Source organism: Takifugu rubripes, chromosome 11 (genome assembly GCF_901000725.2).
Source record: "Takifugu rubripes chromosome 11, fTakRub1.2, whole genome shotgun sequence".
NCBI lineage: Eukaryota > Metazoa > Chordata > Actinopteri > Tetraodontiformes > Tetraodontidae > Takifugu > Takifugu rubripes.
In genome coordinates, this window is record NC_042295.1 from 6,033,904 (window position 1) to 6,058,081 (window position 24,178).

At 46.0% G+C, this 24,178-nt stretch overlaps 2 protein-coding genes across 16 annotated transcripts; one reads left to right on the top strand and one right to left on the bottom strand.

The window, feature by feature from the left end:
• Nucleotides 1-150: 150 nt before the first annotated feature.
• Nucleotides 151-5,270, top strand: nlrc3l (NLR family, CARD domain containing 3-like). 2 transcript variants are annotated; one of them, XM_011608293.2, is made up of 12 exons: nucleotides 151-283; nucleotides 571-708; nucleotides 860-952; nucleotides 1,213-1,384; nucleotides 1,464-1,611; nucleotides 1,716-1,808; nucleotides 2,115-2,467; nucleotides 2,968-3,168; nucleotides 3,286-3,461; nucleotides 3,872-4,139; nucleotides 4,396-4,611; nucleotides 4,747-5,270. In XM_011608293.2, exons 1-12 carry the CDS (start codon nucleotides 279-281, stop codon nucleotides 5,143-5,145), a joined length of 2,262 nt encoding a protein of 753 aa, XP_011606595.2. In that variant the 5' UTR covers nucleotides 151-278; the 3' UTR covers nucleotides 5,146-5,270. The 2 variants fall into 2 exon arrangements, with proteins under 2 accessions (XP_011606595.2, XP_029699802.1); XM_029843942.1 differs by having other exon boundaries at nucleotides 198-338.
• Nucleotides 5,179-24,019, bottom strand: naalad2 (N-acetylated alpha-linked acidic dipeptidase 2). Of its 14 annotated transcripts, XR_003890057.1 has the most exons (23): nucleotides 23,942-24,019; nucleotides 22,508-22,794; nucleotides 22,139-22,253; nucleotides 21,491-21,677; nucleotides 20,383-20,484; nucleotides 20,155-20,280; nucleotides 19,943-20,023; nucleotides 19,616-19,721; nucleotides 19,454-19,547; nucleotides 19,036-19,131; nucleotides 18,518-18,603; nucleotides 18,318-18,437; nucleotides 17,756-17,838; nucleotides 17,618-17,681; nucleotides 17,476-17,543; nucleotides 16,928-17,019; nucleotides 16,690-16,780; nucleotides 9,339-9,603; nucleotides 8,181-8,262; nucleotides 7,723-7,815; nucleotides 7,022-7,268; nucleotides 5,849-5,936; nucleotides 5,179-5,427 (listed from the first exon to the last, which is right to left on the bottom strand). XR_003890057.1 is itself a non-coding variant. In XM_011608297.2 (22 exons), the coding sequence occupies exons 2-22, from the start codon at nucleotides 22,578-22,580 to the stop codon at nucleotides 7,079-7,081; spliced, it is 2,151 nt and encodes a 716-aa protein (XP_011606599.1). In that variant the 5' UTR covers nucleotides 22,581-22,794; nucleotides 23,942-24,019; the 3' UTR covers nucleotides 6,960-7,078. The 14 variants fall into 14 exon arrangements, 7 of the variants coding, with proteins under 7 accessions (XP_011606599.1, XP_011606600.1, XP_029699803.1 ...); XR_003890058.1 differs by lacking the exon at nucleotides 5,849-5,936 and having other exon boundaries at nucleotides 5,302-5,427; XR_964884.2 differs by lacking the exon at nucleotides 5,179-5,427 and having other exon boundaries at nucleotides 5,836-5,936.
• Between the last annotated feature and the right edge of the window lie 159 nt (nucleotides 24,020-24,178).

The window sequence follows — 24,178 nt, forward strand, 5'->3', positions numbered from 1 at the left end:
ATTTTTGCCGTTGATCGTTTCTCTCCCACGCCAAAACAATTCTGACTGCGTACCTACGTAATTATTGGACAGCATGGACGTGTCGTAATAATGATGATCACAGTCGGTGAATTTTCTCTCTAAATTACACTTCAAAAATTATTCTAAAATAGCAGAAGAGAACGAAAGAAGAGGAGGAAGGTATTTCCGGTACACGCAAGGCAATCCGGAAGTAAAAACGTTAGCATGCAGCTAACATACGTCGTACGCTAACGTCTAAAATTGGCATATTACATGACATGAGGTAAGGCTTTTTTTTTTTTAACGACCGAGATGGAAACACAAGCTAAAAATGAAAGGTGAGTGGTGGCAAAGCGTATAGAAACGTTAAGTGTCATCGGAGTACAAATATTTTTACATATCTCTTTCATGATTGTACACTTGTCGACATGTTTGCACATATTCTATCGTATAACCACACCCGAGCCAATGACGGCTAAATTCTAGATATTTTCAACTTGATCCATATTACTAGAAGATCAATAGGTTAATCTTAATAAAATGTTATCACTTTCTGTTCTTCATTTTCAGCATTTTTAAGGAAAAACACAGAAGACCTTCTAGCTACGGCTCATTGAAGAGTGACAGTGATGAGGAAGAAGGCAGAGACCAGGAATCCTCAGTGGTTCCTGTAGTGCTACTGACCTCCACCGGGCTCATGGAGATGGGGTACAAGCCTCATAGCATGACTTTAATGTTGTTAAATGTACAGGATGACAAAAATATACACATAGACTGCATGAGTAAGCAGTTTGTGTCCATGCAGAGCACTTTATGAATGGTGTTTGTGTGAACTGAGTAATGTTTTAAATTTGATCAGGTTGCAGATGATCCGCTCTGAATCTCCAGAGACCCTCGACACCCTGACCAGCAAACAGACAAAACCTTTCGGAGCTGTAATCATTGATACGAGGTGGACAGCACACACACACACACACACACACAGATACATACAAATTTTGATTTACCCTTCACATTTTTATTAATCATTGCACTTGCTCACAATTCACAATTACCGTATAATCATATAACACAGTAGCTATTGTTTTAAGTCAGTTTATTAGTCTTTAGTGAACTTCAGTCAGGTAGTGTCAGGAAAATTAGGTTTTGTATCATTACAGTTTGATTTTATTTGTCTGTTCCAAATACTGCAACATTCTCATTGACACTCAGGTCGGAGTTGGGAGACTTGGCGGAGGAAGAAGACGATGATATGGTTGAGGGGTTTTTCACACATTCCCCAGAACCACAGGAGCCTGTGGAATCAGAAGCCCCAGTGCAGCCTGAAGAGAACAGCCAGCCTGACAGACTGCATCCAGAACAGGACTTACCCCATATATTTAAGGTTAGTGCATCAGAGTCGGCCTTTGTGAGGATGTGGAGTTTATTATGCAACCTTAATTTGACCCTTATTTATTTTGCAGAGTATTCAGGCAGTTCTCTCAGGTCTAACCACGAAGGACCTGTTCAGTTTTAAGATGTGCCTTTTAAATTCCAAAAAGGACAAAACCCTCCAGCAAGCGACTGACGGGGACATTCTGGATTTTGTTGACAAGATGTTGGAGGTCTTTGGTAGTAACCCTTTCTCTTTCCACAATAAACACATCACTTTGAATGAGAGAGGAACTAGTATTGGACTGAAGGTTGCACCACCTTCTGGAAATGATTGTGTGCAGGACAAGATAACTCCCTGTTGTACACCATCAACACTCTACAAAATATCAAGAAGGAAACAGAAGCAGAAGAATTACGTAATCGCTGTAAAAGAGGTGGGTTAAAGCTGAATTTATTAGAATTCAGATTACTTCCTACTAAGCATAAAACACTGTTGCCCATTCAGCCATGCACAGATTTGTCCCTCCTTAAATTTTTGGATTTCTCTTTAAATATGCAGTTTGACGAGTTACATGAATTATTGTTTGAGATATATAATAGCTTGTTTTTTCCTGGGAATTTTTCCTTTAAAACCAAATGTTTTATAATAATGAACAAGATGCAAATATGTGTTGATTGCATTGAGTGTTTTTAACAACCACTGCTTGTTCATTTTCTTTTGTCCTTTTCCCCATTGGCAGCATTGATACGTTTTCATTTGAAGCAACAGCTGATCTTAAAACATCGAGTCATCCGTGAGGGCGTCCCTCGACCTGGGAAGCAGAATTATCTGAATACCGTTTATGTTGCCCCTCAAATCTCTGCTCAGGGTTGCGGGGGGGTGGACCCGTCGCATGAGCTCCGAGCCCATCTCCCATTGCCCTTCCAGGTCACTGGTGTGAACGCCTTTGTTGATCTGAACAATCTATTCCGACTAAAGAAAAGAAACGGCCAGGCGGTGAGGACAGTGGTCACCACAGGAATTCCAGGAATTGGCATGACGGTTTCTGTGGGAAAATTCTGTCTGGACTGGGCAGAACTGTGTGCCAATAAGGTGAGGACCCATTTTCAGCAGCAAAGGATCTTCTAAATGACCAAGCAGTGCATGACCTGCCCAACTACGGGTGTATCTACAGTTAGTACTTGTTGCTAACCCATAGAGAAGCAACCCCTCTAAATAACAGCCATACATTCCTTGTTGTTTTTAAAGTAAATGAACAGATAGTGTTGTGTGTCCTGTGCTTTGGGGAGTATGAGGTATTAAACTAAACAACTACTATTAATATTCTAACCTTTATTTAACTGGGTAAAAAAATGATTGAGATTCAAAATCTCTTTTACAAAGTTGACCTGGACAAACTAAAATTCTAAAAAATGAGTTTTACATTTATGTAATTGATGGAACTTTGAGTGAACTGTGACCAATTCCTATTGACTAAATGTTGATGAGAGCCTAAATCTTTACGTTCTCCTATTTCCTAGTGATTTTTATGTGTATGTGTTTGATACTGATTTGGCTCTTTGAATGCGACACTTGTCTTCCTGTCTGCTCAGGATCTCCAGTTCATCATCGCGCTTTCATTCCATCACCTCTGGGCTCTGCGAAACAGCAATCCGCACAATATGTCATTTCTGGAAATGATTCATTACTATCATCCCGAATGTAATGACATGAACTACTTGGAAGTGGAGGACTGCAGGCTTCTCATCATAATAGACTCCTTTGATGGTTATCTGGCTCCTCTGGACTGGGAGGTATCAGACTGTTAAATAAATACCACAAAAATCAGAAAAGTGGGAAATCATTTGCAAATATTTTCAGTAAATTCGCAAATAAGTCAAATGTGCTACATTTCCATTTGCTGTCTCCAGAATGCTCCTGTCATAAAGGACAGCTGTACCCCAGCACATCTGGATGTTCTGATTGTAAACCTCATTCGCGGGACTTTGCTTCCTGGCGGCTGTGTCTGGATCTTGGGGAGACGAGCAGCTGTCTCACAAATACCCTCACAATTTCTCGATGTTGTCACAGAAATCCAAGGGTTCAGGTGTTTAATCTACACTTCCTGCCTTCACACATGCAGTCATGGCTGATATCATCTAGCTTTGCTGGCCAGAATTTCCAAAAAAAGATTCTTCACCTCAAAAAGAAACTATTGTCCTTTGAGATGATGTCATCTTCTCTCTGAGTTTTTGTCTTCCCGTCACAAGTTTTCCTACTAAAATCACATAATTTCACTGACTGGGACACATTGTTCATACATTAGATGCAGAAAAACACAAAGAACTTATATTGTTTTTGCTGTCGATTGTGTAGGAAGTGTTGTTTAAATAGTTGCTTCATTTTTCATTCAGGACACATGTAAGCTAGCTAACCCTAACCCTGCAAGATCTGAAAGAAGGCATCTTATTTCAACTTGTTTTAATCCGGTTTGTCTATTTCTTATTCTCCCTGTAGTGACCAGAGCAAGGATGAATACCTGATCAAGCGCTTTAGTGATGCTGAGCTAGCAACAAAGATTGTGGCACATTACAAACGTCTACCAACACTCAAGATTCTTGCAGGTCAACCTATTGTGTGTTGGATGATGGCCACAGTCTTTGAGGTTTGCTTCCAGTCCCATGGTTATGGTGTGCACCCACCCAGACTGACACCATTCTATGTCAACATTTTAATATTCCAGACCAATCACAGTCTTGAATTCTATAAGCCAGAAAATAACAAGGTAAAACTCAGTATTTCCATTTGCTTTAATTTGTATCTGAATTATTACACTATCGTTTACACCTGTAACAACAAATGTGACCTTTCTATTCACGTGTCTTTTATATCACTATTAGAAATTTTGGTTCTTGCCTCATATAATGTGTACTCGCTTTGGCCTTTCAAGTGTGCAAGGTCACTTTTGCATCAGGATTTTACTCTGTACATATATTTGAGTAAATAACTCTGCGTAATCATGCTCTGACATTGTATTTCAGGTATGGTCCAATGAGATCAAGCTGAAGCTGATAAAAATGGGAAGGTTGGCATTTCACATGCTGCAGAGGAACTCCTATATCTTCTCTGAAGAGGATGTGATGGAGTGTGGACTGAATTTGATAGAGGTGACGGTGTTTTCAGGACTGTGTACTGAGCTCCCCACTGCATCCTCCAGAGGACGGAGGAACTTCTGCTATGTACACCTCACCTTTCAGGTAAAACAACCCAACCCATCAAACAGCATTCAAGATACTGGGGGAGTCGTCTTTTTCGCCAAGCATAACACACCTGTAATAACTTGTGTCCTGCCTTTAGGTTCAAATATCCCTTTTGTGTATTCTGTCCTCCAGGAGTTCATGGCTGCTTTGTATGTCTTCACAATGTTTCGTTCAGAGTCAAAGAATGTTCTGGACTCTGAATGGTTGCACATGCCCAACATTTTCATCTCCAAACCAGACCAGACAAGATCGGTAGCAAGCCTGCTCCTCAGAGCGGTGGAGCTGACCCTCCGGGCCCCATTGGGACACTACGATATGTTCCTACGCTTTCTGTGCGGCTTGCTGTCCCCAGACTGCCATGACCAGCAGCTAGGGGGGTTTCTCTTTCTGAACGATGCTGCAAAGGTCAGTGGGCTGGATGAGGCGCAGCAGCTATTGCAGCAGACCGTAACCACTGCGCAACAAAACAACACAGATCGGGTGGAAAACTTAAAGGAATGCTTACGAGAAATGACGCAACTACATAAGTGAGCTCTTTGATGAACACTAGCGTGGCTCGATTATTTTGGATGTTTTATTGGAAAGGTCCAGTCTTTGTTTTGTAAATATCAATACTGAACACTTATAAAAATAACTTATTAAATGAATGAACTAAAGTTGTCTGAAGGAATCTTATTTCAGACGTATCTCTCATGTTTATTATTCACTTAAAATGGCTGATGGGACCTACAGCAGACTCCTCGGCTTAGGGTTAGTGCTGTTGATGTGAAAGTGCAGGTACAATCCTTGAAGTGTCACTTTGATGGGAGGTGTCTAAGATGGAAGAGAAGAAGTCCAGACTCAACTTTGACAGTGAAAGTAGACAAAGACCAAGACTTTTATAGAATAATGTTCTCTGGTCAGGTGGGTATACAATTGAATTATTTGGACACCATAACAGAGGACACGTTTGCTGTAAAGCAAAGTCAGCGTTCCAGGAAAAGACTCGTTCTAGCTGTGAAGCTCAGAGGTGGACGAGTCCTGATTTGGGGATGTTCAGCTGCAACAGGAGCTGACCAGCTCACTGGCACTGAAGGCACTGTGACAATCATCTATCCAAGGGTGCTTGAGGAACAATAAGGCTGAAGCAGAACTGGACTTGCATTTTGATTGATGCGTTTTCTTTCATGGTTTTTAAAAACATGAGTGTTTTCCCCAGTTAAAAATAAAGACACAAGATGTGTGATGTCTGAACCTTTATAATATAGAGCTGGACGCGGGGTGCCTGAAGTTGAGTCAATGATTGTAGATCTTCCTGGGAAGGCTGCGGACTGTAATTCCACCTGTATTTAGATCACACACTCATTAACAGCCTTAGTAACCTTTGCCCAAGAGATAAGAGTCCACCAGAGTTCCTGCACTCTGCTGTCAGAATATCATGAATACAAATCAACTTGTCCTTCCACCTCTTTACAATATTCTTAGAGAAGTGGAAGAGCTTCACATCTTCACTAGGATGAGTATAAGTGGTCTACTGATTTAGCTTCAGGAAGTCCAACGTGCCAGAGTTCCCATTACAGCAACCACAGCCCCCCACTCTGATTCAGTGTCACCCCAGGGATCCAGTCAAAGCTCTGCCAGAGTTGGGAGGTGAAGCTCCCCATTCTGATGGGGTCCTCTGCTAGATGTCATCAGTTCATTTAGGTCTGAATGGCTGATCTGACCCCCTGCCTGCTAGTGATCCCATTCACCACCAGGCTTTGATCAGCTGACACCTTGTCATATGAACATATACTCCATGAATATCTCATCCCAAACTGATCATTAATCTGAGCTGACTGGCACGGTACTGTGGACATCTATACACTCTCCAGCCACTTTATTTGGTCATCTTGGTTGTAAAAGGTTGGACCCTGTTTCACCTTCAGAGCTGTGTTTTCTTGGTGCCATAAGTTGTTTTGATAAAATCACACAGCTGCTGCAGCTCTGTGGGCTGGACATCTATGATGAGAATCTCATTCCACCCCATCCCAAAGCTGCTCTACAGGACTGAGATCTTCTCTTTCTGGACAGTTCTCTGTAAACCTTGGAGATCAGCAGGCTCTGACCTACTCAGAGCAGCCCGTCTAGCACCAACAATCAAGTTGTGTTCAAAGTCTAAAGTTAAATCCCCTTTTTTTCCATTCTGATGCTAGTTTGAACTTCAGTAGATTGTCTGGAGGACATCTACATCCTGGATGAGTTAAGTTGCTAATTGGTGCATTAGATACTTTTATAACTTTAGTATGTAAAATATAAATGTAAAATTGTTTTTGTTTGCGTCTTGTAACTCCTTGGCAAACCAAACACAAAACAAGAAAGGAAAGTCATTTTAAACTGATTTATAGTCCCATCACAACCACGGTAGCTCAAAACTCAGAATAATTACCTTATTTTACATTATCTAAGCAGGAAAACCTTGGTGGTCTTCACATCTGTGGGTGCTTCAGGCTGGTGGCAGGAGTGTCTCCGCAGCAGCATCAACAGTGAACACGGCGATGCTTATCTGACGTTTGACTTCATTCCAGGCACTTTCTGGGTCAGGCGAGTTCTCAGTGTTAAAGAGTGCATCATAGATCCCAGGGAAAGACTCTCCTGCATACTTATTATGGCTGCTGGGGGCAAAAATGACGTGCCTAAAGCAAAGACAAATGTATTCATGAAAAGATCTTGGAGAAGAGATTAAATTAGTTTTTATTATTAATAGAAGCTGGTTCCTTTTAAACAACGCTGCCCTGATATCTGATCAATATGACTGTTCTGCTGCTCAAATATTCTCACAGGCAACATTTGTGTTTAAAGTCCTAGATATGTTGATGAAAGCAAAAATTGTTCCTGCTCCAAGTTGTGTTTGACAAAGCTTTTCATCCCTCCAGAAATGTGTTGGAAGATTTAGAGATCAGATTATTAATCTGAACCACGTGGCCACAACTGCTCAGCAAAAAAGACCCTTCCACTCATTTGGTGTCTGTCTCACAATGATTCTTTAGGGTTTTTTCATGTAGAAAATACAGTCAACATTTTCTGTAACATTTGCAAGTTGCTGCTCCAAAAAGTACCAATATTGCATCATGCATGTGTGTAAATAACCTGTAAAAGGGTCTCCCAGGTAAGCCCAGAGGGTCTATGAAGGCTCTTTCCAGGTACATGAGTTGGTCATTCATGGTTCGTACCTGCAGAGGACTGATGATAATCACAGGTTTGCGTTGATCAGGCGTCCGTGAAGTAAAAAACACCGATCATCTTCATCATGGCTGCAATGCCTGTGTGTCTGTCTGTGCCTCTCTCTGCCCGTGTGTCTGTCTGTCTGCCTGTGTGTCTGTTTGTCCACCCGTGTTTGTCTGTCTGTCTGTCTGTCAGTGCATGTGTCCGTCTGTCTGTCTGTCAGTGCATGTGTCCGTCTGCCTGCCTGTGTGTCTGTCTGTCTTCCCACCCATGTGTACTATATTGGTCTTTACTTATTAGTCATCAGTTCCCCAAAAAGTGGAAGCTGGTTTGTTTGATTGAGAAGTGACACAGTTAAAATGTCTGAAAGGTGGGGCTCTTACTCTTCTCTGTTGATGGTGTGCAGCCGCTCCATGAAGTCCCTGGATGCCAAAGTGAAATTCTCCACAGCAGAAAACAAAGAATCTGCAGACAGAAAATAAAATCAACTCCATCCAGCTTCTACACCTGGACAGGATGACACAAGTCAGACACCAGGAAGTTAATGGCTCCATAAATATCCAAGGTAGTTTTCTCTGTCAACTGGACTGTGTTTCTTCTATTTGAAGACGTTTCACCTTCTATCCAGAAGGCTTCTTCAGTTCTAAACTCGCTGGGGACCGAGCTTGAAAATATAGCCCCTGTGGACCATTGGCATGTTAATGATCTAAGTGGTCACCTGAGAGTCGTTGGCAGGGTCATTGGTAGGGTCGTTCACCTAGTTTCGGTTGAGGTGTCCCACCTTTGTCTGCTGGCTCACTTGGTGGTGAGTCACCAGGCCACCAGGTTGCTTATGCTGTACAGTGCCAGGAGGAATGCAAGGAACTGTACGTTGGGGAAACCAAACAACCTCTCCACAGAAGAATGGCACAACACAGAGGTGCCACCTCTTCAGGTCAGGACTCAGCAGTCCACTTACACCTAAAGGAGAGCGGGCACTCCTTCGAGGACAGCCAAGTACGGATACTGGCCAGAGAAGACTGCTGGTTTGAGAGGGGTGTCAAGGAAGCTATCCATGTCAAATTGGAAAAACCATCCTTAAACAGAGGTGGTGGGCTGAGGCACTTCCTATCACCCACGTACAATGCAGTCCTCCACTCCTTCCTACAACAAACGTTCACACCAGGTCTCCTGGAATGGTGTGAATGTTGTTGGAAGGATAACAGCATAAACAACCTGGTGACCTGGTGACTCACCACCAAGTGAGCCAGCAGACAAAGGGGAGAAACCTCAACCGAAACTAGGTGAACCTATCAACGACCCTGCCAACGACTCAGGTGACCACTCAGATCATTAACATGCCAATGGTCCACAGGGGCTATATTTTCAAGCTCGGTCCCCAGCGAGTTTAGAACTGAAGAAGCCTTCTGGATTGGCGAAACGTCTTCAAAGAGAAGAAACACAGTCCAGTTGACAGAGAAAACTACCTTGGATACAATGACCTGAATAATTAATCTACACAGACATCTCCATAAATAATACATAAAATCAACACTTCTCACCAAATGACACTTTAAACTTATTCAGCTCTTGGGGGTGCCTCTGCGCCAGCTGTGAGATGCTTCCAGTGTACTTCCTGAGGGAGTCTGCATATTGGTTGACATCAAGTGGGAGGAGCTGGGAATCAGCCAATAGGAAGACAAGCCCACCTCTCACCTGGGCTACTGCCCGGAGCCTTTTGAAGTCTGGATCATAAAACTTCTCCACTATCTCAAAGGTTTCATACACACTGTGGTAGACGGGGTAGCTGCTGTAACGCTCCGTCTTCTGAAACCACACATTGACTCACATAGATGGAAAAGATGCCAATGGACACTAGTACAAAGTATTAAGGCTGCATAATCTAGCAAATAATCAGAGAGGTCTCTGAAATAATAGTTAGGCCAAAGACAGGTGGCTAAATGAATGTCACAGTAACTGTACAAAATATTGCAAAAACACATCAAATGTTGGAAATCAAACACCAAATACTAATTTACAGTAAAATACTATGTTTTAAAAGCTGTATTTTTATGTTTTCTGATCTTTAAAATCCATATACATGCAAAAAAAAGAAGAGATGATTACAGTGTGAGGCCGATTACAGCGCCAGGCTGTTTATAGCCTCAGGCTGATTACAGCGTCAGGCCGATTACAGCATCAGGCTGTTTACAATGTCAGGCTGTTTATAGTGTCAGACTGATTAAAGCGTTAGGCCAATTACAGTGTCAGGCTATTCACGGTGTCAGGCTCTTTACAGCATCAGATGGATTACAGCATGAGGCGTGTTCAACTCCCTCAGGCCTCAAACCACCATATGTTGTGACTCCTACTCTGGCCCCACCTCCTCCTGGGCAATCAGCTCAACCACCACCACCTGGGCCCTCTCCTGCAGCTGCACCCAATCCGCCCAAACGACTCTGCACCCATAAAAGGCCCCTATGCACTCAGGCCAGTGCTTGATCTTACTGATGTTTTTGGCAACACGTCCCGTGGACCCAGCATCTCTCCAGGCTCCCCAGCGACTCCCTGCGTCTTCCAGAGACTCCTCTGCAACCTTCCTAGCCCCTCTTCCTCTGACCTCTTCCTCTTCCCCTTCCTCGGACGGATTTCTCCTATCCTCTGGACACTTGGACTCTCCCACAGACTCTCGCCCCTGGATCTCGAACTTGGTTCGTCTGCCGCATCACGCACCTATAGTTTGTCTCGGCCTCTCTCATTTTGTTTCTTCCCTCCTGGTTTTTTTTGCTTCATTAAACCTTCAGAGTTTACTTTTTTAATTCCCGTGTCTGTCTGCCTTCTTTGGGGTTCCGCCACACTTGACCGCCAGTCCTCTCGAGCGTAACAGAAAGATCAAGCCAAGATGAGTCAAGGTGGAACCCCGGGGCAGCCGGGCGACCCTAGGACCCCCACGTTTCCCTCCCCCCTCGAAAGAAGAGTGGAGGCCCACTCTGCCCAGCTCTCCTCCCTTCAGTCGGAGCTAACCAAGGCCTTCCCCACAATCCAGGGGGAGATTTCCGAGCTCCAGAGCTCCTCCCAGACCACCTCCAGTACCCTGTCCGCCCTCTCCAACCAGATGTCCGCCATGGCAACCGTTTTGGCTTCCATTATTCAGAAGCTAGGCAGCGACCCCGGTGGGGCTGCTCCATCAGAACCATCTCTCCCGCTTTCTCCCCGAGCCGAGCCCAACCTTGCCAGCCCCCGTGTGTTCGGCGGGGATTTCGACCTGGGCAAGGGGTTCCTCCACCAATGTGAGCTGCTCTTCCGCCATCAGCCCTCCAGATTTGTTTCCGACGAGGCCAAGGTTGGATTTATAACCTCCCTCCTGGCCGACAAGGCATTGAGCTGGGCCATAGCTGCCGTCGACCTGGACCCCCGCCTCTCCTCAGACTACAGCGCCTTTCGACGGGAGTTCAAGGCTGTGTTCGAGCACCCCACCTACGGTGAAGACGCCGCGAGTCGTCTGCTCGCTCTCCAGCAGGGGTCACGGTCAGTTGCGGAGTACACCCTTGAGTTCCGCATCCTGGCTGCAGAGAGCCGCTGGGGCGAGACCGCGCTCCGTAGCGTCTATCGACGGGGCCTGAGTGAGGCAATCAAGGACCTGATTGTGAGAGACCGCCCCTCGTCACTCAACGAGCTGATCACCCTCTCGCTCCAGATGGATGAACGACTACGGGAGCGCCGCCAGGAGCGCGCCCAACGTGCGGGCGGTTCTACCCGCCAACTCTCCCACCGCACTTCCTCTGTCCCTGACTTCTCCCTTACCAGCACTGCCGCCCCGCCTCCTCACATCCTCTTGCAATCCCCAGCTCACTCCTCCCCCAGAGTCGGAGAGGAACCCATGCAGATCGGCCGGTCCCGTCTCTCACGGCAGGAGCGGGAGCAAAGACTCCGAGACCAGTTGTGCCTGTACTGCGGAAACAACGGCCACTTCATCCAAGCCTGCCCCGTCCGACCAAAAGGGCCTGCTCACCAGTAGGGGGAGTACTGGTGAGCCGAGCTGTGATTCCCCAACCCACCGAGCAACACAACCGCCTCTTCCCCGCAACCCTCTCCTGGGATAAGGAGTCTATTCCGGTGAGTGTTCTCATTGACTCTGGGGCTGATGAGTCCCTGATGGACTTTTCTCTCGCGCGTCAAGCTGGCCTTCCCCTGGTTCCTCTCGATCGCTCCCTGTCCTCCCAGGCGATCGATGGCCGCTCTCTGGGTAACATCACGCATCGCACCATCCCACTCACCCTAACACTCTCGGGTAATCACATAGAGAGTACACCTTTCCTGGTTTTGCACGCCCCCACCGCTCCACTCGTGTTAGGAAGACCGTGGTTGGAAAGGCACGACCCCCACATCTCATGGACTTCGGGTCGGATCCTGGGGTGGAGCGTGGCCTGTCACGCCAACTGCCTTCGCTCCGCCCCCTCTCCATCCAGTAATCCCAGGCCCGCGCTCACTCCCCCGGATCTCACTGGTGTTCCCCCTATCTACAATGATTTAGCCCCAGTGTTCAGTAAGGACAATGCTCTGTCCCTTCCCCCTCACCGGCCCTATGATTGCCCCATCGACCTCCTCCCCGGGGCTCCCTACCCCACGGGTCGACTTTACAATCTCTCCATCCCAGAGGAGGTGATGCGCAACTACATCACTGAATCCCTTGCCTCTGGGATCATAAGACCATCGTCATCCCCCTTAGCTGCAGGTTTCTTCTTTGTAGCCAAGAAGGATGGCGGCCTGAGGCCCTGCATCGACTTCCGCAAACTTAACAACATCACCGTTAAGAACAAGTACCCTCTTCCCCTTATGAGTTCCACGTTCGAGCCTCTCACTCATGCCCGGGTGTTCACTAAGTTAGACCTCCGCAACGCTTACCACTTGGTGCGGATCAGGAAAGGGGACGAATGGAAGACCGCCTTCAACACACACCTCGGGCACTTCGAATACCTGGTCATGCCCTTCGGCCTCTCCAACGCCCCCGCCGTCTTCCAGGAGTTGGTCAACGATGTGCTCCGGGACATGATCAACGTCTTTGTGGTGGTCTACTTGGACGACATCTTGATCTTCTCCCGCACCATGGAGGAGCACCACCAGCATGTTCGCCTGGTCCTACAACGGCTTTTGGAGAACCGACTATTCATCAAAGCCGAGAAGTGCGTCTTCCACTCCGCCTCAGTGGGGTACCTCGGCTACATCGTGGAGGAGGGGCGGGTGCGCGCAGATCCGGCCAAGATCCAGGCTGTGGTGGAGTGGCCACGCCCCACCGACCGCACTCAGCTTCGCCGGTTCCCTGGGTTCGCCGGGTTCATCCGGCGGTTCATCAAAGGGTTCAGTCAAGTGGCTGCCCCTCTCTCCGCTCTCACCTCCACCTCGCGCCCTTTCGCCTGGACACCGGAGGCTGAGACCGCCTTCTCGGCCCTCAAGGACAGGTTCACGACGGCTCCGGTGCTCGCCCATCCAGACCCCGCTCGGCAGTTCATCGTCGAGGTCGATGCTTCGGACGCGGGCATCGGGGCAGTCCTCTCCCAGCGGTCCGAGGCAGACCAGAAGATTCACCCATGTGCCTACTTTTCCCGCCGTTTTGATCCGGCTGAACGAAATTACGATGTGGGCAACAGGGAACTTCTGGCGGTCTATGGAGCCTTGGTGGAGTGGAGACACTGGCTGGAGGGAGCAAAGCACCCGTTCCTTGTGTGGTCGGACCATAAGAACTTGACCTATGTGAGAACGGCCAAGAGACTCAATCCCAGACAGGGCCGCTGGGCTCTCTTCAGTCGGTTTGATTTCACCCTCACTTTCCGTCCTGGTTCCAAGAATATCCGGGCTGATGCCCTCTCCCGCCAGTTTCCGGAGGAATTCCCCGGCGCCCCCAGGGACCCTGACACCATCGTTCCCCAGGCCCGGGTCATAGGGGTCATCTCCTGGCCGATCGAGACGGCCGTCGAGCAAGCCCAGAGAGACGAGCCAGATCCTGGGAACGGGCCTCAGGGCCGAATGTTCGTGCCTTCCTCCGTCCGGCCGCAGGTGCTAGAGTGGGGCCACTCCAGTTGTTTCGCCTGCCATCCGGGCGTGCGTCGGACGGCGGAGTTTGTGCAGCGGCGCTTCTGGTGGCCCAACCTCCAAGAGGATGTTCGGGAGTTTGTGGGCGCCTGCACGGTCTGTGCCCGCAGCAAGGCCTCCCATCGCTCGCCAGCAGGCCTTCTGCACCCCCTTCCCGTCCCCAGTCGACCCTGGTCTCACGTAGCCCTGGATTTTGTGACGGGCCTCCCCGTCTCGCAGGGGAACGACACCATCCTGACCATTGTGGACCGCTTCTCCAAGGGGGTCCACTTTGTCGCCCTCCCCAAACTCCCTTCTGCTGCAGAAACAGCTGAACTCCTGGTCTCCCACGTGGTACGTCTCCATGGGATCCCCCTTGACGTGGTCTCTGACCGTGGCCCCCAATTCACTTCTAGGGTGTGGCAGGCCTTCTGCAAGGGGATTGGGGCCACGGTCAGCCTGTCCTCTGGGTACCACCCCCAGTCCAACGGACAAGCCGAACGGGCCAACCAGGCTTTGGAGGCGGCCCTGCGCTGCGTGACCACCAGCAATCCTGCCTCCTGGTCCAAGTTCCTGCCGTGGGTGGAATACTCCCTCAACGCCATGGAGAGCTCTGCTACTGGTATGTCCCCCTTTCAATGTTTCCTGGGCTACCAACCCCCTCTGTTCCCCCAGCAGGAGCTGGAGATCGCAGTGCCGTCTACCAGGGCCCATCTCCGCCGATGTAGGCGCATCTGGAAGACTGCCCGCAAAGCCATCTTGCGGGCCACTGAGCAGTCCCGGCGTTCGGCCAACCGGCGAAGGAGGCCGGCCCCTGCTTACCGGCCTGGCCAGAAGGTCTGGCTGTTGGCCCGGGACCTGCCCCTCCAGACCTCGCAGACTTCCTCCAGAAAGCTGAACCCCCGCTACATTGGTCCATACACCATCTGCAGCATCGTCAACCCCTCTGCAGTCCGTTTGGATCTCCCTGCCGCCCTCAAGGTCCACCCGGTCTTCCACGTCTCGCTCATTAAACCCTTCTCCACCAGCCCCCTGTCCCCTCCTGCTCCGACTCACCTCCCCCACAGGTCCTGTCGGACGGAGAGCCGGTGTGGAGCGTTAACAAGCTGCTGGCGGTCCGCCAACGGGGAAGGGGCTTCCAGTACCTGGTGGATTGGGTGGGTTACGGCCCCGAAGACCGGAGCTGGGTGCCCACCTCCTCCTGGGCAATCAGCTCAACCACCACCACCTGGGCCCTCTCCTGCAGCTGCACCCAATCCGCCCAAACGACTCTGCACCCATAAAAGGCCCCTATGCACTCAGGCCAGTGCTTGATCTTACTGATGTTTTTGGCAACACGTCCCGTGGACCTAGCATCTCTCCAGGCTCCCCAGCGACTCCCTGCGTCTTCCAGAGACTCCTCTGCAACCTTCCTAGCCCCTCTTCCTCTGACCTCTTCCTCTTCCCCTTCCTCGGACGGATTTCTCCTATCCTCTGGACACTTGGACTCTCCCACAGACTCTCGCCCCTGGATCTCGAACTTGGTTCGTCTGCCGCATCACGCACCTATAGTTTGTCTCGGCCTCTCTCATTTTGTTTCTTCCCTCCTGGTTTTTTTTGCTTCATTAAACCTTCAGAGTTTACTTTTTTAATTCCCGTGTCTGTCTGCCTTCTTTGGGGTTCCGCCACACTTGACCGCCAGTCCTCTCGAGCGTAACACCATAAAGCCTAAAGGACAATACCCTCGAGTTTACGATACCCCACATCTGCTGATCATCTGTAGCTTTAAACAGATAATCTTTAGAGACTGTCTAGAAAGAGAACAGTGAAATAGAAACACCACTACCATGACAACCTTCAAAAGAGGCGCAAACCATACAGTTGAATTACATCAGTCAATTAAGTTTCCATCAGAGCCACAATAAGTGGCGACATTTTGCATTTTTATCCAGCAGAAAGGGTTGGTAAACAATCCCCAAATATAAAAGACAGAAAACATGTATCTGGACATACGAATGTTTATGCATTTACCAACCCAACATCAGTAGGGAAAGCCCAAAAACTGGGGCAGTATGAGGGTAAAAAAGCCTAGCAAAATAAGTAGGCATGTAATCCGGTGGAACAGTGGGCCCAGGGCTGCTGCTAACATCTGAAGCTGCTGAGGTATGGCTCCTTCACAAAGGACTGCATTACACTCAGATGTTTTCATTGATTTAACGACAGAATTTTGAGATAACATTTTGAGATAACTTAGATTAGAAACAGAGCAGAAGAGCCCAGCAGATGACCACCACCTTTACCTTCTTTGTGTTGGCTTCTTGGCCGCAGGTTGGACTTCAGTCAAGATCTTCTCACATTACAACCGCTATACACACATATTTCCGATCAGCCTTGGATGTGTTTCCACACGTACACCACCAAAAACTATATATTATTGTCCAGGTGCTTTGGTTACGCACCGATTTTTCACTCTGGGCCAAGTGCCGCACCACTGGCAGAGTGTCATGTTTCCATGACGATTGACAAAGTGAACAAAAGTTTGTTTTATTTCACTGAAGATGAATCATTAAAAGACGTGTGGTACTTTGTTTTTACTTGACTTCTGAGTTGCCAATGGAGACAAACACACACAAACACACACACACACATTTGTTGTGCTGCTCATTTCCTTAATTAATTTTGTTAAATGTAAGTTATGAAACTGAAAGGCACCCGATCTTGCTCTGGAGACACTGCATTGAGAGATGCAGATTAAATCCCTTTATACTCTAACATCTCCTCAACTGCTAGTCCCAATGGGCCATTTGATCGCAGGAAGGTGACAGCAAACATTGATGTCAGTGTTTATTGAAGAGACTTGCTCACCTTGTTCTTGGTGTATCTGGCTCTTCCTGCTGCGATTCCCAGGCGGATAAAATAGGCCTCAAAATCACTGCCTGACCCCAATTTATTGATCCTTCAACATAAATTTGCAAGAGACTAATTTCAAGCAAATATCTACGCACATTTTGCTCGGTCTTTTTATTTTCAAAAACTGCAGCTTTTGGCCATGACTGTTGTTTCTGATTGTGGTGTTTACGTGTGTGTTGGTGCCCACGTGTACCTGGGGGCATCACGGTCATTCGTCCAATTGTCCCTTTTATGCCAGCTGCTGTAAAGAGAATCTTCTTGCTCGCCATCCTCTGGGCTGCTTATCTGCACATGTAAATATCATAGGAAACAAAAAGAGGTAATTGGAACTAAATAGGTAAAAACTAAGGTATATTTATTGGGGCAGTGGTGGCCAGTACAGAACCCTTAAAGAAGGTCCAGGCTGTCTTTCGTTAAAGTGCCGCATGTAAAGGAGCCTGGCCGGGAGCTGTGCCTTTAAACGAAGTGTGCCGGCAGCCGGCGAGACCGGCTGAGCTCAAGGTGACAGTTACTGTGTTCACCTGGGGGAAGACTCACTTCTGACTCAGTTGTGACCAAGCTTTGGCAAGATATGGAGAAGGGACGAATTAACAGTAGATGTGATGGAAGACAGATGTCCTACTGTAATTGATGGACTGGACTGAATACAGTTGGACTCATCCCTCTACACAGTTCATCAGGGCTGTAATTGCCCATTTGTCAGAGTTGTATTAATTTGACTGTATGTGCAGATGCGCGTACCTGTTTGGTGAGATCATACACTAAACTGTGCAGAGACGGGGTACAGTCAACCCTCAGCGTGTACATACCTGCAAGCAAACATTTGAGCCAACAGTATACAGTTGAGCCATGTCAAAGGGACCCGAGTGTAAAATAGCTTTACCCTCAATAGCAGAGTCTGCATTAATATAGGCCACTGCTCTGTTCTGCAGCAACTTGGCATTCTCCTGTTAAAATGGGAAAACTACTTATTTTGTGCACATGTGTAAATGTGCACAGTTATCACTGTTGTATTAAGCACCTCTGCCCACTCAGTCGAACCCAGGAGACCAAATTCTTCTGCATCCCAACTCGCGAATATTATGGTTCGCCGAGGCCTCCAACCTACACACACACACACACACACGTTTAATGTTGAAATGAATTATACTCATTTGTGCCTGCCAGCATCAAGCTTAACATTGATCCAGTTGGATGAGATAGACGACAGGGCTCCAACACAAGTTTACCTTCTGGAAGAACCAAGCACTGCAAAAACTAGCATGACAGCAATTCTCACTTAAAGATCAGGTAATGAAGCATTTGTGACATTCTGAGAGGCTGTGAAACCACAAGTAGCCTTGGAATGTCAATTATCCATATCTGAACACAAATTTGCTTCACATGGTTATTCCTGATATTATGTGAATGTTAGAATAAATTCCACAGAGAAGCTTCCATAGTTCGTCAGTGTCACCACAACATGGCTCTACTAAACCGTCAGCTCAGCCACGTGCGATAAGAGCTGTCGTACAATGGGGAATTCTGAAGTTGCTCCTTTAAGCACATATCCCTATGTTCATGGACTGAGAGGATTTTCTTACCTTTCCTCAGCATCCTGCCAGCACTCCTGACCGTTTCATGGGTCACTGCAGCACCAGACATGGGATCAATTCCCCCAAATACCCAAGCATCCCGGTGCCCTCCCAGGATCACATACCTGTCTACAAACACACAACATCTTATTGGTGCTTTCTTGAAGAGCTCTCTCAAGTATTGCTTGGTGTATCCTGGGGTATTGTACCTGGCTCCAGAGCTCCTCTTATCCATCCAATCACATTATAGATCTGAGTTATCTGATTGTATGTGTGGATGTTCATACGCAGCTTCCTGAGACACACAAATGAAGACAGAAATAGGAGAAAAACAATTAAAGAGTTTTATTCAATTCCATTCATTAAGTGTCATAATGCTTGGGTGTGCCTGGAAAGCCTCCCCAGGGAGACACCTGATGTATAGATATAGATGATTATAGAGCAGCTGCAGCTCTATGCCAAGTGTCCCTTCCTTGTCTGAGCTGCTTAGCTTATCTCTACCTTACCCAAACCTTGTGAGGACGTGTGTGCATAAGCTTATTCCTCAGATGTACCACCACTCACGCAGAACATTGCAATCAATTCTTAATGGAAAAAAGATCGGAAGTGTGCTATTATTATAGATCTGTCAGCTCAGCTGTTTGCTCTATGTATAATGTATACTTGATAGGCATATTACGTACACAAAATGAATACATACTGTATATGTATGTTTATGAGGACTTACTGGCTTTTGAAATCATTAGTGAATCCTGGACCAACCCTATAGGAAACATTCAGAGCTCCTTTCCAGTTGTTGGGTGGAATCTGTCCTCCCATGTTCCTGTGCAATTGAAAATAATTCATATTCTGCATAATTCAAATAAAACCTTTTCTTTTCTTTGAGATGTTGCTATTGTTGAGATTATAATCAAAACATAATATGACGATGGTGGGGTCCCACAGATTAATGTCTTCAGCCCAAACTGAACCCATGGGGCCAATTGTTTGCATGTTGCTCAGCTATGCTGACGCGTGTTCCCAACTGGCGCTAACTGGGCAATAAAATAGTTCTGTTTGATGTGATTTTACATGAACCGATAATAAAAAACACATCATCATAAGGATGCATCAATATGGACTAAAGAGGAACAAAAAGCATTTACTTAAGCAGGTGAATTGCATCATGGTAACCAATTGGATGCACAGGAATGTTGGGAAGTCCGACTCCATCTTCAGGTCTGAATCTGTAGGTATAATCTGTCGCAAAAAGATGCTTGTTTGTGAAAGAAAGAATAGGTATATGCTGCTAGTGTCCATTTTCACACCTTTAGCAGGGTAACCTGGTGTGAGGGGGTCTCCTGCTCCATTTAGGTTGAGAACATTCCCTCTTTGAGCCCCCCCACCTGGGAGGTTCCAGCCATCCGGGTAAGGCTGTACGTACAAACAAACGTGAATCCACACAAGCACAGTGACTTTAGGTATTTAGCTGTCTTTTTGAACACAGTGAAAGTTCATATGTACAAAATAAAAGACTGTATGGATGCTGGGTTCTAATACATAAAGAAATGATGACCTCATCTAATCCTCACTCTGATGTCAATTCTTGATTAAAGGCTACACAACAGGTCAGACGCACAAACATAGACACACACACGAACTCCATGGGCACAGTAATCAGCTGGGTCAGAGAACATGATGATACCCTTTGCTCCAGTCAACATGGCGTTCTTCACCTGGTAAAAAAACACACGTGCACAGATTAAAAGTGTGGATCCAGCAAGCACAGCTGCACAGTTAGCCTGTCATAATATAATACCCCACATACAACAGTCAGATAGTTGGAATTGAGACTTAACTTTATTACCTTATTACCTCGGAATATTTTTCCATATCGGACAATGACAATTTTGCCCGTAACATTGATGCCCATGTCTCTCTCTAACTGGGAAAAGTCTTCAGTACGGCCATAGTTGACATATACCAAATCCCCCTAAAGAGAGAATAGAGCTCTGATGGGAAACATTTAAAAAGTGTCTTTTGGACACTTGGAAAGACATTTGGATACTGCACAAGTTAGAGCACATGTCTTTACCTCTGGTTGTCCTCTTGCTGAAAAGGCACTATATGGAGCTACAATGTTTGAAACATCTTCATAGCCATCTGGGATGGCTTCTGCCAGGGAGCTGTTAAAAAGCTATGGAAAGACAGCTTTAATGAAGCTGAGAACATTGAAAGGGTCACCTACATGTTGATCCTGTCAGATGTGAGTCTTTCTATAGTGTGTGTGTTTTAGCGGAAAAGACTTGCGGAAAGACAACAAGACAGAGGGCGGATAGAGGGATTGGTGGAGTATCTATGTATAGTCATTAGTCTAAAAAAATCCATTAAAATCTTTTCAAAATTCTTCCTTCTTGTTCACAAAGCCCTAAACTATCAGGTTCCGTCATCTCACAAAGCTTTTGTGATTGATTACCCAATAACATGACCAGGTCACTTTGATTGTAAGGTGCAAGTTTAGGCAAGCTCTTAAAGGTCTGGAGCCCAACTCATCTCCCTTCAGGCAAGCTGCAGGGCACGACCACAACTTATCACAGGCCTCAACACTCACACTCCAAATTACAGTCCAAGGTGTCGAGCTACCACCCCCCCCCAAGGCATCTTTTAACTGTGGGAGGAAGCCCAAGGGCCATAGAGGAGCCATCTGGGTGGGGCTCCACACGGGAAAGCGCCTGGGAATGCTAGATGGTTCCAGGATCCATTAGTAGGTTCCAGGGTCAATTAGCAGTGTGTGTTTTTGAGCAGTGTACTTTCACATGTGTTAATGAATCACACATTCATTCCTTTACTAATTTTTACTAATGCACTTTTTAAAACATGACTGTCAGAACGTCATTGTATTCCTGTTTTAATCAGGGACTGAATTTGATGTAATCATACAGACTCAATCAAACCCTTTTCATTGGGATTAATAGTTGTTTTCACAACGTCCTGAAATACACCTGGAACTGACCTATTAAGAAGTTCATCCTGTCATCAACCATTTGTGTTGGTGTTTTTCCTTCTCTTGGACTTTTCCTATGTATGAGTGGTTAAAGGTTTTATCTAACAGGACTTAAAATCCATTGACTTGAGTGTGACTATCCACATACACACACCCTATATGGACTGTAGGTGGTGTAAATTGTATCATAGGCTCGTACCTCTTTTCCATGGTGATCAATTATGGAGATGTAGTTTGGCTGTGTTTTGTTGGGGTACGACAAAAGAACCCTATAGGGCACAATTTCCACTGAGTCCAGGCCGAATTCCTGCCACTCGTCTCTGATTTGCTCAGCATATCTCAAGTTCTCCACCGTACCAGCCAGATGGGGAAGTCGAGTAAATTTCCTGTGAAGAGCATCATTATTGAAGCTAAAGGGATTTTCCCCATTTTGACACAGTGTTTTGTAAAGTACTCAACAAGTAGCTGAATAAAGGTTAGAACCCTCCTGAATGGTTTCAGCTTTTCTCTGTTTCATTTACTTTACTCATATCAGGTAACTTTCATTAGTTTGTTCTTTCTTTTAGGAGACCTTCAAATGTGACCTCTCGAAAACTACTGACCCATTTCTACCAGGACCACAATTAAAGATGAGGACTTTTAGATTTGGGTCAGCTTTCATCTCTATATCCCAATTCAAATATGCTTTCCACAATCAGTTAGAACAATTTTTAACATTCCGGTTACGGAATTACGGTTTCCACCATTAAGTACGCAGAGCCTTTTTGTGGTCAGGGAGACCCCTATGGTTGAACTGCTGTATTGTATGCTAATATGGAGTTATTTGTTTTAATGGACTGATTTTTACCTGAGATGCTCCCTGATCTTGTCTGGCTTCATTTCATCCAGAAATTCCCTCAGATACTTCCTAGAGGGCATGCTTTCTCCAGCAGCATTGAAATAGGTGGGCTTTGCAAACCACCCTGTAACACAAACACACGCACACATGCACAGATAAGGTACTGGTCAGAAATGTCTCAGAACGGTGGTAAACTAAACATGTGCAGCCCTGTGCTGTCAAGACTCCTGTTGAAAAGTAGATTTGATTTACGTAGTCATCTCGCGTCTCCATCTGCTATTGCGCAAAGTCAGTTGTTCCTATACTGTTGTATCACAACACTTGAAGGATTCAGTAGGATTAGTCACTTTTAACATGCAACTTTCTGTTTTATCTCACCAATAACGAAGCCCAGCACAAACAACGCTGCCACAACAGCCATCCATCCAATGATCCCACTATCCTTTTTCATTTTAAATGAACGCGTATTTCTGTGACGCCGACAGGTACCCTAGTGAAAGAGTTGTCGCACAGGTGTGGCAGCCCGGCAGAGCGATCAGCTGCACCGCAACAGCCAGTCAGTATCAAGATAGGAGAAGGAGGCTGTTACCACCGCAGTCAAGTAAATTTCTTTCACTTGTGGACTTTAATTTAAAAAGAGTGAATCAGTCACACCAGCGCATCATCTGTAATGAGAAAAAGGAATAAAATGATTAAATAAACAAGGAACCTAGCAGAATATATGAAATGACATTTCCAAAAAAAATTTCAGAGGAGACATTCCTCTATATTCCTGAGCGTTTAATCAGTGTGGGAGCAGCGGCTCTTGGTCATGGTTGACCTGTCCTAGGTTTGTGTTGAGAGCAGTTCTTTAATGTTGTGGCCTGAAGCGTGAAGTGTGGATTATGTCATATGTAATCAGGAATGTGAGACATACAAAGTCCACAGTATTGTTCCTCATTTGTACATTGTTTGGGAATGATCTCTATTTAATATGTCAAAACGTGAAAACAAATACCCTTCATTTAGCAATAGCATGTTCAGCATTGTCATCTTTCAGCTGCTGCACTCTGGGTAGATCTGCTGAGATTTATCATTTGCATACATGTAACTTTGCAAAGAACTATCCAAAATCAAAATGAGCGTGCAGCTTAGCTTTTGTTTAACGTATTTCCCCAAAATAGAAACAAATAACCGTAAATAGGTGGGAGGGTGTCAGTTTGCCACCCTGGCGGTTCAGGTTCACGCCACCAGTCGGCGCTAGAAGCTTTAAACCGATGGCTTCTTATTTTGTTTAGAGAATCTTTTTAAATTCCATTGGGCGTTAATGTAACATTTATTCAACTCTTTAAAAAAAAAAAAAAAAACTATTTTACTTTTTACCTTTGTTTACACAGCCAACTCAATTTACTAATCATATAACATATTTAGAGATTGATATATTGTGGCGAGCTAGGGTTCTTGGTTGCGGAAGAACTCAGACGCAGACTTCTGCCAGCTTATTCTGCAGTTCAACTGCAGAAAGAGTCACTTTATTAAATTAAACACATCAACAACCAGAACTCAATAAATAGAACACTAACATTGAAAGTTGCAAAAGATAACATTTACAACGAACAAAAACAGGGTTAACACAAACCTGAACCCACAGACATACTGCCACAAAGCATGCTGGGAAATTCCCACACTGACCTTCCCCAACACGCTACAATATTTACGGTTGTGAGATTATAAAGGTCATATTTTACAAGTCTCACAACGCATTAGTCAGTTGTGCCAGAAACAATTTGCTAATGGAGTGCCATAAAAAGACAACCCCAAGAACACGCTTACCTCAGCGACAGACGGGAAAGGGACACATTCCTGTGAGGGACATAAATAATGGATGTACCCCTCCCAAAAGGTTCCCATAGATACAGAGTGATTATGAAGAGTTCCGCATATGAACTTTAAACGCCAATAGTGTTGGGTTATAATTGGTTTTGGAAAAAATATCTTTAATGGCAATAAAGCTAATTATATAAAAACCTTTAATCTATACGCTCTGTTATTACACTGTTAACGACTGGG